We start from the raw sequence: 13,992 nt of genomic DNA, 5'->3' as shown, positions 1-13,992 counted from the left end.
CCTTGAGCTTCCATGAGCATCTTCAACCCCCTGCAGGATAGTCCCAGGAGGAGTGATCAGAGGCGACTCTTCATGTAGGATGGGGTCAGTGGGGGAGGTTAGGGAGAGGGATTTCAGCTCTGGGTGAGGCACATGTATGCATCCTTTCATTCAGCAAATATTAACTGATGCCTAATCCAGAAGTACAAGGGAAGGATACAGTAGGGCTGAGGGCAGATGATCAAAGTATCATACAAATAAATGCAACATTACAACAGTGGTACGTGTTGCAAGCAAGAAATGCTTGATGCTATGAAGACCATGAAGAGCCTGGAATTGGCAGAGCCTGAGTGTGTTGGGGGTCAGGGCTCATGGTGCTGGAGGTGAGAGGTTACAGAAGAGCTAACTAGTCGAAGGGGATGGCAGAAGGAAGAGTGTGCCAGGCAGAGGGAGCAGCCTGTGCAGCAGCCTGAGGACAGAGAGAACATGGTGACCAAGGATGATAAGGAGGCAGTGTGGCTGGAGCCCAGAGGGTGAGGTGAGAGAGCCCTGGGGGCCAGACCAGCCCCAGCGTGAAGGTTCTGAGTCCCGGAGGTGGTGCACTTGAGAGAAGACCCAAAGGAGAGGGGGGACCCCCTGCTGGGTGTGAAGAGAGCAGTGCTGCACAGTGATGGGCCACAGATGGGAGGGAAGGAGAGGTGGTCGGTGAATGAGGCTTGCTTGGTGGTGGTGGTGTAAGCCTGGTGTGCACAGACTCAGGAAGCCTGGACAAAGACAACCTGGAAGGTAGATGTGGAGAGCGGTGGGAAGAGGGGAGGCAGGGGAGAGAGGGTCTAAAAACACTGCTCAGCCTTGTGTGTGTGTAATGCTTGCACCCTCCTAAGATAATTTCAGGACTGTGGTGTGGCTGAGGAAGGAAGAAACAACCGGGCAGAAGAGAGAGGGCTCCTGGAAGGGGCAACTTAGAAAATCTATTTGGATCTAGGAGTAGTAATTTAAAAAAGAATCAGAACATTTCCCCAGAGACAATAATATAAGTTACGCTGGTCGTCCGTTGATCTAGCGCTCACAGTTCCAGAGCTTTTTCCCACCCATCTTCTCATGTTCCTCACAAACCGAAACTTCCTTGTTCTGTGACCTTGGACAAGTGTCTCCTTATTGGCAGAATGAGAAAAACACTTTGAGGACAAAAAAATATGGTTGTGCAAATCACAAGGCACGCACCTGGCCCGTGGTAGATTTTCAGTAAATGTGGGGCCTCTGATTCCTCCCCTTGTAAGCTAAGAAGGTCAGAGATAATAATTACCAATTTGTCGATAAGGAAACTGTAACCCATGGAGGGAAAGTAATTTGTCCAATATCACACACCAAGGTTAGTCTCAGAGGTGGGACAAGAAAGCAGCTCTCCTGGGTCCGAGTACCCGCTTCTTCCCCTGACCCACACCAGGGGTTGCCTAGGGCTGGGGTCTGCTCCAGAGGCTCCCTAGTGGCTTGGTCCTCCTCCTGTGCACAGACACTTTACCGTCAGACCTTGGATGCCCTGCAGACACTTCTCAATGCCCTCTTTGTTGAGGACCCCACTCCTGCTGGGTTGAAGAGCATCTTGGAGGTACAGAGGCCGGGAGGAGGGCAAAGGCGGAGGAGAATGGAGAATTGACTCGGGAGATCTGGGGGTGGGGAGCTGGACCCAGAAAGAGTGATTTTACTTCAGGATGTCATCTTGTGCCAGGTTCCTGCTTCCCTGCCCCTCTCACAGGCCATGTCCCAGACTCCTGCCCCTTCCCTCTCTCCCTATCCCCCATATTCCTGCTACAGCTGTCCCCATATCCTTGCTTTCTAAATTCTTGTCCCTGTCTCTCTTCTATCCTCAAGACTCTCCACCTTTCATCTCTCTCCTCACTGACCATTGTCCTCCCTCTGGTCTTCCAGTCCTGTCCTCAGCTTCCGGACCCCATGTCTCCCTGTGCTCTAAGGAGAGGAGGAGGGCTATGGCGGGTTGTCTTTATGCTCTCCCTAGAAGCTTCCTGATGATTAGTGAAGGCTAGCCTGCCCATCCAGGCAGTAGACGCTAGCATCCATCTTGTAGCTCTGAGTCTTGCCCTTTTCCCCATAGCCTCTGGGGCCCTGGATGAACTCTGGGAAGGCCCATGAGAGAGCATGGGCTGTGAAAAGCCATGTCTCTGTGTTGAACCACATGCTTCTGACCCTGCCTTTCTTTGTGAGTTGGCCCTGGGAGGGGGGAGGGGCACTCCTAGGGAGAATCTTCCCAGCTCTGAGGGAGCCTGTGCATCCATCCAGAGGTTCCCAGGTGGTCCCCACTATGCTCAGAGGGCTTAGCTCTCAGGGCCCGACCATCTAGCTCTGTTCACCATTTACTGTATAGCCTTATTAAACCTATAAGTCTCTACCCCTAAGATTATGACACAAACAGATGTCCTCAGGGTTCCCAGCACTGGGGCTTCTGCTGGGGAGACTCATCATTCGCATCGGGGATCCTGATGAGGAGATTGGCCGGGAGGCTCTGGACGGCATCACCATCCTGTACACCACCTTGGAGCTTCAAAAACGTAAGCCCTTTGGAGTGCCTCTAAAACAAGGCTTTTGAGCAGGTACTCAGCCTAGGAATTGAATGGAGCCATGGCAACAAGGCACTGGTGGGATATGGAAGAGACCAACACAGAGTCCAGTGGGGTCTGGAAATCAGTGTGAAGACTTAGTCCCCACAGAACTAGGAGACAGAGGTGACAAACAAACCCGTTTTGACTTAAGCAATGCTTCTATGTAAGCTTCTCCTCATTCTTCCAAGTTTAATTTGTGACTCTCGTTTTCACATTCCCATGCCACCATGTACACCCAGGCATAATAGCCCCAGTGTCCTGGTTTTGGGTCTGTCTTCCCCCACTAGACTATAAGTTCATTTGAGTCTGTGTCTTGTTCACCACTGTATTCCCAAGATCTAGCCCTGGGCCTGGCACATGGTGGTTGCTCAGTGAATATTTATTGGATGAATGAACAAAGAGCAGGTTCTATCTTGGAATCTGGAGTGGCTAAAACCTGTAGGTGAGAGTACATCTCTGGATTCAGCTGCAGGGAGCTAGCGATGTGGTATGGGCTGCCACAGAAACCCAGCTGGCACTGTACCTAGAGGTGTGCAGTATCAACTGTTACTTGCCTCCTTCCTTTCTCCAGAGTCCTAACTCTGCTCCAAGCAAAGGAACCTTGGCACACTGTTCAAACTTCCCTGGCGCTGGAGGCAGAGTGACCTGGGTACAAGACCTAGCTCTGGCCCTTCCTAGCTGTGTGACCTTAGGCAAGTATTTTTCTTGTCAAGGCCTAGATTTCCTCATTTGTAAGAAAGGACACAATAGGATATAACTCACAAGCTTTTTGGAAGATTAAATGAGATAATATATGTAAAAAGACCAGCTCATTCCTCACATTATAGGTACTTGCCAAATAGAGTTTCCTTTTTCCCCGTCCCTACAAGGATCATCTTATTAGTTTCAACCTTTTGGGATATGGCTGTTGTCCCTGCTCTTCTTGTTCTTTAGCATTTGGGGCAAAGATTTAGCCCCTAGGAGATTTCCCCTGCTGCCCAGGAACCACTCAGACCTCCTGAGTGATAGATGAAGGTGATATAAGCCATGTTAATGATCAGTCTTAGGGACAGGAATAGTATACATCAAATTAGTATTGCCAGATTTAGCAAATAAAAATATAGGACACCCAGTTAAATCTGAATTTCAGATAAAAGGTAAATACCTTTTGGTATATTTGAGACATACTTTCACTAAAAATTGTTGATCTGAAATTCAGATTTACTGAGTATCTTGTATTTTATCTGGTGACCCTAAGACAAACCCACCCTGTTAGATTCTCAAGGAGTGAAATGGTTTATCCAGGGCCCCTGACTGTAGGAAGCAGCAAAGCTGGGATTTGAATCTGGGTCTGCCTGATTCCAGGTCTCAGTCTCCTTCCCTTTACAAACAACCTGCTTGCTTAGTCCATATGTTATTCTGCCTCAGTGGCCCTTTCTTATGCCTGTGTCTCGCACACCCTGGGGGATCCAGGTAAGACCCACTCCAGGCCACAGTTAGGCTCAGGAAATGTTCCTGAAATGTGTTTCCTTCAGCAGAAAATAAGGAGTCCACACATGCAGGTACTATTTAGGCACTCGGGACACAGAAGAAAAAAGATTAATTCAATAATCCTCCTGTTGAGCTATCTCCTTGTTGTCAGGAGACAATGCACAAAAAAACAAGTAACACCTATAGTAAGTCAAGTGATGATTAGTATTACAGGAAAAAGAAGAAAACAGAAAAGGGGGACTGGGAACACCAGGGGTAAGGGAATTGCAATTTAATAGAGGTGTTGCCACACACACACCAGAATGGCAAAAATGGAACAGACAAATTCACTGGTGAGACGTGAAGCCACTGGAACTCTCACACACTGCAGGTGGGGGCATAATTGGTCCCCACTGTGGAAAACTGTTTGGCAGTATCCCCTGAAGCTGAACCCATACCCACCTTAGGACACAATTCCAATCCCAGCTATGTGCCTACATATGTGTACCTATAGTCACCAAAAGGCATGGACTAGACGTGTTAGAACATTCAGATCAGCACTATGCATAATAGCTGGAAACAACCCAAATGTCCATCAGAAGTAGAACAGATCAATAAATTGTAGTGTATTCATACCACGGAAAACTATACAGCACTGGGAGTGAGTGAACCCATGCAATTTGCAACAGTGTGGATGAATCTCACCCACATAAGGTTGAGTGAAAGCCAGACATGAAGGATAACATACAGTATGAGTCCATTTATATAAAGTCCAACAGCAAGGAGATCGAATCTGCGGGTTTAGAAGTCAGAACAGTGGTTACCCTGAGTGGGGGAGGGGGAGAGTGGACTGACATGGGGGCACCAGAGGGTCTTCTGGGGTGCTGACCGTGTCCTGTTTCTTGACCTGGGTGCCCGCTACAAGGACATGCTCACTGTGAAAACTGATCCCAATGGTCACCTACGGTTTAAGCACATCCTACATCTACGTTTAACAAAAAGTTAAGAAACAAAATAGGTGGTCAGGGGCTTCCCTGGTGGCGCAGTGGTTGAGAGTCCGCCTGCCAAGGCAGGGGACGCGGGTTCATGCCCCGGTCCAGGAGGATCCCACATGCCGTGGAGCGGCTGGGCCCGTGAGCCATGGCCGCTGAGCCTGCGCGTCCGGAGCCTGTGCTCCGCAACGGGAGAGGTCACAACAGTGAGAGGCCGGTGTACCGAAAAAAAAAAAAAAAAAAAAAGGTGGTCAGGCCTCACCGAAAAGGTTCTTTTCTTGCAGGAGCCAGAGATAAGGAAGAGACCAATAAGAAGGAGCTGTATGAGAGCAACAAGCGTTTCCTGGGCCCCTACAACCCTGTCAACCCGTGCCAGAACATTCTGCGTGTTATCGCGGTGACCACCTGCTCCCATCAGCCCTGGGCCTTCCTGGGGCGATGGGGACAAGGGAGGAGGGGCAGCACCAGCCGCCCCAGTGCTTCCTCCTCCCCTTCCATCCGTCCAGCCTCAATTCCCTTTACATTCCTTTACCTGCTTTCCTTGACCACACAGGCCCATCCTGTGGGCTCCTAACCCCTCTGGTCTGTGCCACAGTGCGTGAGCCATGTCACCAGCTCTGGGGGCAGGGGCCATGTCACCCCCCTTCTTTTGTAGCTCCTCCTCAAAGTGTTTGACACTCACGGATTAACTGAGTATATGCCCCTCTGCTGACCTCTGCCTATGTCTGGTGGTGTTAGGGCGTCCATGTACGGCTCGCTCTGGGTCTGCCTATGTGTGTCAAGATCTCTATGCCTTTGTTTCAGGAATTTGGAGACTTTCTGGGGCCCCAACAGGTAAAGGACCTGCTGCTAGCAGCCTTGGAAGGGCTGAAAGGTGGCTCAGAGGCTTGGGGCAAGGACTCAGGGGAAATGATGCAGCTGGCCTCGGAGGTCACACTCAGCTCGGTGCTGGAGCGGTACCGACACAAGGCACTGGAGGTGGTAAGACCCCCTGGGGGCAGGGGCTGGGCTGGGAAACCCCACAGGGCCCACTCATCCCTCAGGCAGGGCAGGGCTGGTGGTGGCTGAGTTCTAGATGTTCCCAACTTACAGGTGAGAAAGAACTCGCTTATCGGCCCCCAAGATGGCTCAACTATCAAGTGTGGGGTGGGGGAGGGCAACAAAGACAAGCTGTCTCCCAGGGAAGGGGTGGCTGCTCTGTCTGCCCGTCTCCCCATTTCTTCCCTCTGTGCCCTCCTCTTCCCTCTCTCTCCCCCCACCCTGTCACCCCCTTCCTTCCCCCTCCTGTCTCCCTGCTCCCCCATCACCCCCTTGGCTTCTCCACTTGGCCCTCTGCCTGCTCCTGGCCACCCTGGCTGTACCCCAGATTCCAGAAATCATGCAGGGCATCTATGTGCACCTGAGCCACATTCAGAAGCCACGGGCCCGAGAGGCGGCCCTGCTGCCCGTCTCTCTCCTGGCCAGCTCCTTCATGACCGAGGTCGTCGTGGCCCTGCTCATGTGTCCCCTCCCACTGGACAGGTACCAAGTGAGGGGGGCTTCCAGCCACTACACTTCAGAGGGTTGATATAGCCCTGTTCCCAGGCTGGGAATCTCTTCTTCTACCAGAGGAGCCCCTCGCCCTCCCAGGGGGTCCCTCTTCTATGATCTATGATGCTTATGACAACCGTTAAGTGCTTCCTGAGCAATGCCAGGTGTCTGTGCTGCACATTTATATGTTTTCTCACAAGTGTAACAACCCCATTCTATAGATAAGGAAACTGAGGCTCATGGGAAGTTTCTAGCCCTAGGCACCTATTGAGCAAGCAACAGAATGAGGACCTAAACTCGTATCTGACCAACTCCAAGCCCAGAGCGCTTCAGTGATGCCATAAAAGTAGAACTGAGTGTTGGTCCTGATTCTGCCTCCAGACGCTCTGTGGTCTTGGGTAGCCTGCTTGTCCTCTCTGGGCTTGAGTTTTCCCCCATATGCAAAAGGAAGAAATAATCCCCCCATTCTCACCCCAAATGGATGGTCATGACAAATATTGCAGCCACTCGTGCTGAGTGCCTGCCCTGTGCTCCATGCTGTCAGCCTTCAGGGACCTCTGGTCTGATGGGCAGAGGGGACTGTGGCCAGATGGTGATGAGCTCGTGGGCAGGGGAGACAAATCTGGTTGCTCCAGTCTCCCAGCTCAGGAAACGCTCCCACACCTTTGAATGAAAACAAGGCAGAAGCGTGTGATCCACATCTTAAGGTAGTTGGTTGAGAGTGAATGGAAAAGAATTATGCAGAACTGTGCAAGTGAGGTGCACTTCTAACCAGGAGAGCTGGTGTCATTCATAGAAACCAAGATCAGTGCAGGGGTGACACTCCCATCTCCCACCTGGAAGAATTTAACCCTTTCTGCCTTTACTGGAAACCAGGGAGTTTTCTTCTTGGAGCCACTAAACATTCAGACTCAAGACTGCCAGGGCCATACCTGACCTCAGTTACTCAGGATATAGGACAGGGCAGAGTCCTTACAGAAGCCTGTGTAGCAGGCCAGACAGAGCTGGGACAAAATTTAAGGAGGTCTCGCTCTCAAGTGCCACTCCTCTGCTTTCCTGATTGGAGGACCTCCTTAAATGTTGTGCCCTGGATGCCTCACTTTCCTCAACCTAGTATTGGCCCTGGTCCTCCCAGGTGAAAGGTGTAGGTGCTGCTCTGGCTTAAGTGGCTCAGGCTTCAAAGGAACTAGTGTCTCTTACAACAACTGTCTAGACTTTGCTTCCAGGATCCCCACAGGGACAAGCCCAGTCACAAGAGTCACTGCACCCTGAGAAGCCCAATGCCACAGCGTCCCCAGTGGTCCTTCTAGTTAATTTATAGTTCCTCCAGCCCAGACGCAATTTACCAATTGGGTCATTTTTACCATAAGCAATGTTGCCTAGCAACATAGTTGACATACTATCTTTATCAGGTTTCCAGGGGAACGGAGCTGGAAAGTTAATGGAAGGTTCAAATCTTAAGCAGAAGGGGGAAAGGGTTTTGTTAACCCTTTAGTGCACTGGCCCTGTCAGCATTTTCACCTCCCCACGATAGGAGTGCCTACAGGCCGGTGCCTGCTGGCCCAGATGCTTTCCCCTGCCTGGTATACTGCCTTCTAAGCGACAGGAGTGGGCCCTCCTTGACATTATGTGACAAGTGCAAGATCCAGGCCCCGAAGGGCTCCTTGGCATAGAAGAACAGGCACAGGCTTTGGAATCATCAGGCCTGGTCACTTCTGGTCTCTGTAGCTCATTAGCCGTGTAGTCTTGGACTGGTGATTTCACCTCTCTGAGCCTTAACTCCACATCTGTAAAATTAGAATAAGAACCCACCTTGAGGGTCAGTGTAAGAATTCAGTGACCTTGAGTATCTTGAATATCTTGCTCACCTCTGCTGGCAGACAGCAAATGCTCAATATTTGCTGAAATAATAAATTGTATGCAAAGCACCTGGTAAAGTAAGTACCTGAGTCATAGGGTTTTCGATAATTGTTAGCCCCCCGCCTCTTAGGGAGTGTTTTCTTGTCCATTCCAGAAATTTTCTGGTACGTCCATGGATGCCATTTCAAAGGCACCTTCCCTTCACCCTCCCCAAACAATTGGGTGGCAGGGTGTGCCCCACTGCCCTGGTCCCCACTAACCATCCCCACCCTTGATCCCCCAGCGATGGAGCAGAGATGTGGAGGCAGCTGATACTGCGCAAGCCCAGCTGTGACGTCCGAGATCTCCTGGATCTGCTCCCAACCAGCCTGAAGGAAAAGCCTGTCACCAAGAAGGGCTGGGCCTCCATCGCGCCCCTAGCGGTGAGGACACCCCAGCCCGCTCCATCACTGCCCCATCCCATCCTCCCTCCTCCCCTCCCCCTGAGTTCTGCACACCCATCTTCTAGTTCCCTGCTCTTCCAGGAACTAACTGTGTGGCCTTGAGCAAGTCTGTCTCTGGGCTCTTGTTTGTGATCCACTGGACGACAATAGTACTGTTACTTAAAGTGACGGCAGCAGCAGCCTGGAATAGTGGACACAGAATGACCTGGGACTTAGTCTGAGGGCTGGCTTTGCTCAGGTTTTGTAACCTGAGCAAGTCACTTCACCTCCCTGAGGCTCACTCTCTGCATCTGTAAATGGAAATAATAATATCCAACTCATATGGCAGTTGGGAAAATTAAACCAGGTAACTCGTTCACTCATTTAGCAACATAAAATTTTTAAGTGCTTCTGCTGCCAGTCTCAGAGGTCGGCCCTGGGAACACGGAGGGAAAGGGCTCTGACTGCAGGAACGGGGCTGGGTGGAGAGACAGATTTCTCTCTGCCTCTGTCACCAACCCCCTGGTCCTAGCCAGCTGGATAATACCCCCACTCATCTCCTTGCTTCCACTCCAGCCCCTCCAGTCTGCACCACAGCTTAAAAAATCTTTGAGAAATGCACATCTGCTCTTCTCAACCCTCTCAATGGCTTCCCATTGCCCTTGAGAGTAACACAGTGCTCCTACCTGTGTGCTACAAGGCCCTCTACCCCTCACCGGCCTTGTGCCCTCACCCCTCACCATGATCCTCTTGCTTGCATGGGTCCAAATTCGTTGTTCTTTGTCAGATCTTCTTCTTCTTCTTCTTTTTTTAATATTTATTTATTTGGTTACACCAGGTCTTAGCTGCAGCAGGCGGGCATCTTAGTGTGGCATACATGTGGGATCTAGTTCCCTGACCAGGGATGGAAGCTGGGCCCCCTGCATTGGGAGCGTGGAGTCTTATTCACTGTGCCACCAGGGAAGTTCCCTGTCAGATCTTCTTAAACACTGCTATCTTCTGTCACAGGGCCTTTGCACATGCTGTCTCATCTGCCTAGACTGCTATCCACCAAGTTAACTTCTGCTCAACCCTTAGCTCTTATCACCTCCTCAGGGAAGCCCTCCCTGATTTCTCTGACCAGATCAAATTGGTGCATATTATACTTTGCTTCACATACTTTATCTTGGGAGAGTTTACCCCAGCTGTGATTTAACAATACTGTGTGTGTGTGGGGGGGCATTTGGGTAATCAGTGAGATGCACGAATTCAGTACCTGAGCCTGATATCCCCAAAGTCCAACATACACCTGGCACACAGTAGACTCAAAAATTTTTTGTTGGATTGATCAATTTATTCAACAGATATTGAGCACCTACTATGTGCCAGGCATACTCATAAGTTCTGGGGATTCAGTAGAGAGCAAGACAAGCTGGTGGAGGGAAGCAAATAAAGAGGAGCGAGTAGTATTATCCCTTTACAGAGGAAGATACTGATGCTCAGAGACATTCCATGTCTCATGTAAGGTCACACAGCTAGTGAGTGGTGGTGCCAGGACTCAGATCTCCTGCCCCGGAATCCCGTGCTTTACCACTGGATCTCTCCCCACCTCTCTCCCCCAGCACTGAGTTCTATGACTAGGGCACCAGCACCCATTCCTTCCCTGGTTTGGGCATTCATGCACCCCTCCTCTGATCACTGTGTGCTGGTGTATTCTCATGTCATTCAGAGGAGGAAGTGAGGGCAGCCTAGTTTAACAGTCCTCAACGAGGAGGCAACTGGTGTCCCCCTCACCATCTGTGTGCCTGTGTTATGAACCAGAGAGAGGCAGGGCTCACTACAGCACATAATCTGAAAACCTGGCTTCAAGTCCCAGCTCTGCCCCTGGGAGGCTGGGTGACCTTGGGCAAGTCTCTTCACCCCTCTGAGCTTGTCTCCTACCCTGCACAGTGGGATGAAGACTCTACCTCACAAATGTGGGAAGAGATCCTTCCACCATGATTCTTCCAGGGGTGTGTCAAAGGCAAAGTGTCGCTGTGATTGTTCTGGGGCAGGGCTCACCCAGAGAACCAGGAGTCGGGGTGTGGTAGTTGCGGGGGAATCTAGGCTTGCCCAAGTTGGGCCAGAGAAGAGCAAAGATCCAGGGCCAGCCTCCTAGAGAAGCAGTCCAGGCCCTGCCAGGAGTGCTGGGACATCTAACAGATCCCGCCCCCCGCCCCACCAGGCAGCCAGCAGCCTCTGTGAGCTCCTGTCCGTCAACAGCTGCATGGGCCGCGTGAGGCGCATCTACCCCCAGCTGCTCCTGGCCCTGCTCATTCAGGTCCATTACCACATCGGCCTCAACCTGCCTGGCCGCGTGGTTTTCCGCAAGGACGCCAAGAAAGACGGACAGCCCTCTGGTTTCGTGCCCGTATGGTATGTTCCTACTGTCCCTGGCAGGGGGAGGGCCACCAGCAAGGGCCCTTCTGAAAGTCTTTAGGGCAATTGATCAGTAGAAATTAGCTTTGGGACTAGAAGAGAAAACAGACGTACACTTTTTTTTCTTTTTTAATTTATTATTTATTTTTGGCTGCATTGGGTCTTTGTTGCTGTGTGCGGGCTTTCTCTAGTTGTGGTGACCGGGGGCGGCTCTTTGTTGTGGTGCGCGGGCTTCTCATTGCGGTGGCTTCTCTTGCTGTGGTGCACGGGCTGTAGATGCATGGGCTTCAGTAGTCGTGGCTTGCGGGCTCTAGAGTGCAGGCTCAGTAGTTGTGGCCCACGGGCTTAGTTGCTCCGCGGCATGTGGGATCTTCCCGGACCAGGGCTCGATCCCGTGTCCCCTGCATTAACTGTTTGTGAACATCTGCAGGGTATGTCCTCTGCTTAGTGCTGGACCGCAGGGAAGAATCAGCTTCACCCAAGGAGCTCGCCATTTCGGTTTTCCTCCTCCCTTCCTAGTTATTTGTATTAGATTTGTACCCAAGGCCAAACCATTTGATTTTTATTTATTAATTGGAACAGGTAATATAGGCACATGGGTAAAAATCTCAAAAGGCATTAAAAGGGAGTCTCTGTTCCTCTCTTTACCCCAGTCATCTGCCCTAAGAACCAGGTTCTTTCTTGCCCTTCAGAGGGGGTTGATGTAGGGCTAAGCCCACGTGTTTTCATTCTCTACTTTTATACCAATGGTAGTGGACCTTACACAGTTATATATTTTTGCTTTTATTGTATACCATATCTCTGAGATCATTACATATAGAGCTGCCTCATTATTTTTAACAGCCACATAATATCCCTCTGTGTAGATTCCAATATACCATCATTTACTTAACCAGGATCCTCTTGATTTAGGTGCTTCACAGCATTTTGCAATTAGAAACAATGCTGCCATAAGTGAGGCTGTTTATATGTCTTTATACTTACATGTGATTGTATATGTAGGATGAATTCCTGAAAGTAGAATGGGTGCATCAGAAGGTTTCTGTATTTAAATATTATGGTGGAATAGGAATATGTGGTAGAAAAAGTCCTTGACCAGTGAGTGAAGGGAAAATGAAGGCCCTCCTAAAGCACCCAGTTTGCCAGATTGCCTCCCATAGAGGACACCACCACCAGTAGTATATGACACTATTTATTTCCCCACAGCTTTGCCAGCACATTCTCATCTTTGCCAGTCTGAAAGTTGAAAAAAATGGTATTTTGCTGTAATTTTAGTTTGTATTTCTCTTATTATGAATGTGATTGAGGTTTAGATGCCATTTCTATTTCCTTTTCTGTCAGCAACCTGTTCTTGTTCTTTGCCTAATTTTATATAGGACTGTTGGGAATTTTTCTTATTAGTTTGTAAGAGCTCTTTATATATTAAGGACATTGACTCTTTGTCATTTGTATTCCAGTTTATCACTTAACCTGCAACAATTTGATGGTCTTTTGCTATTCAGAACTTTAAAATTTTTATGTAGTCCAGTTCCTCAGTCTTTTCCTTTTTGGTTTCTATTGCGTGTTATGCTCAGAAAAGTACACTTTAAGGGATAGAGGGCAAGCAGTTGTGTAGCTGGGCTTGAAGTCAGGACACCTTGGGTTTGAGTCCTGGCCTATAACAGTGCTTTGCACTTTGGGTTAAACCAATTTAACCTCCTGGCAACTTGGTTCCTTGCCAATGAAATGGGGTAAGCAGTTCCTACCCTGACAGGTGTGTTGTAAGGACAAGATAGGATCTCGTCACAGGACGATACCATGAGCTGAGGCTGCGGAGAGAAATTTGTCTGGCAGATGGAACTGATGGTGGGAGATACTTGGGTGGAGGGAGGTCTGGCCTGTTGGGGGCAGGGTGACATGAGGTCTTAGCCCCCTTGTCTTGGCAGCTGGGTGGTCAAAGTGGTGAAAATCCTTCTGCTGAAGATGGGCTGCTCATACGAGGCTACCTTTCTGGAGGGCCAGGGCGGCTGGGAGCTCATGGGGCAGGCGGAGAACCACCACCGTGGAGTGTTCCTGCTGGCCAGGTGAGGTCAGCGACCCCCAGGGCAGGGGTTGGAGGGAGGGGAGAGACCTCAGGGTCTTTGGAAAGACCTGGGTTTGCATCTCTCTCTGGGCAAGACCCTTCCCTCACTCCATCGTCTCTCCTCTGAGACTGGCAGAGTATCATCTACCTCAGTGGGTAGACAATTCAGATGTGAAAGATAGCACACACTCTACAAACTGTCGTTACAGCAGTACCTGGCATTGCAGAACACTTAGGTTATTTATAAAGCACATTTCTCACCACATTATGAATTTAGTTCCCACGCTAATACAGAAATTATGGTCTAGCTGAGCAGTTTATAGTGTGGCCTTGGAGCAGGTCTACCTGCGTCTGAATCTCAGCTTACCACTTCCCAGCTGTGTGACCCAGGGCAAGTTCGTTTCCTTCTCTGTGTCTCAGTTTTCCCATCAGTAGTATGGAAATAATAACAGGGCCCACCTCCAAGATTTAAGGTGAGGATTAAAGAACTTTGAACAGCCCCTGGCATATAGTAAGAATCCAACACAGGTTAGCTTTTATTATCGTGATTGCTGACCGGTGGGGCAGGGATTTTCTTTTTTTGGGGGGCAGGGATTATTAATGCACATTTTGCAGGGGAGGGTGCCAAGGTTCAGAGAGGGACAGTTATATACCAAAGGTTACACAACCAGCAAGTGGCAAGG

The 13,992-nt window shown here is 50.0% G+C and overlaps 1 protein-coding gene across 1 annotated transcript in view; it reads left to right on the top strand.

Annotated features, from left to right (window-relative positions):
- Positions 1-13,992, top strand: part of MROH7 (maestro heat like repeat family member 7) — a gene marked incomplete at both ends in the record, with an annotated part of 44,201 nt that overhangs the window by 14,845 nt on the left and 15,364 nt on the right. The window contains 9 exon segments of the mRNA XM_081225342.1: positions 1,493-1,588; positions 2,093-2,197; positions 2,411-2,546; positions 5,323-5,435; positions 5,843-6,019; positions 6,405-6,559; positions 8,712-8,850; positions 11,054-11,244; positions 13,173-13,310. Of these exon segments, the coding sequence (XP_081081468.1) occupies positions 1,493-1,588; positions 2,093-2,197; positions 2,411-2,546; positions 5,323-5,435; positions 5,843-6,019; positions 6,405-6,559; positions 8,712-8,850; positions 11,054-11,244; positions 13,173-13,310 (1,250 nt within the window).

This window comes from Mesoplodon bidens, assembly GCF_964165515.1.
Source record: "Mesoplodon bidens genome assembly, chromosome: 2".
Taxonomy (NCBI): domain Eukaryota; kingdom Metazoa; phylum Chordata; class Mammalia; order Artiodactyla; family Ziphiidae; genus Mesoplodon; species Mesoplodon bidens.
The sequence above is the reverse complement of the archived record's forward strand: the minus strand, read 5'-3'. Positions and strand labels throughout refer to the sequence as shown.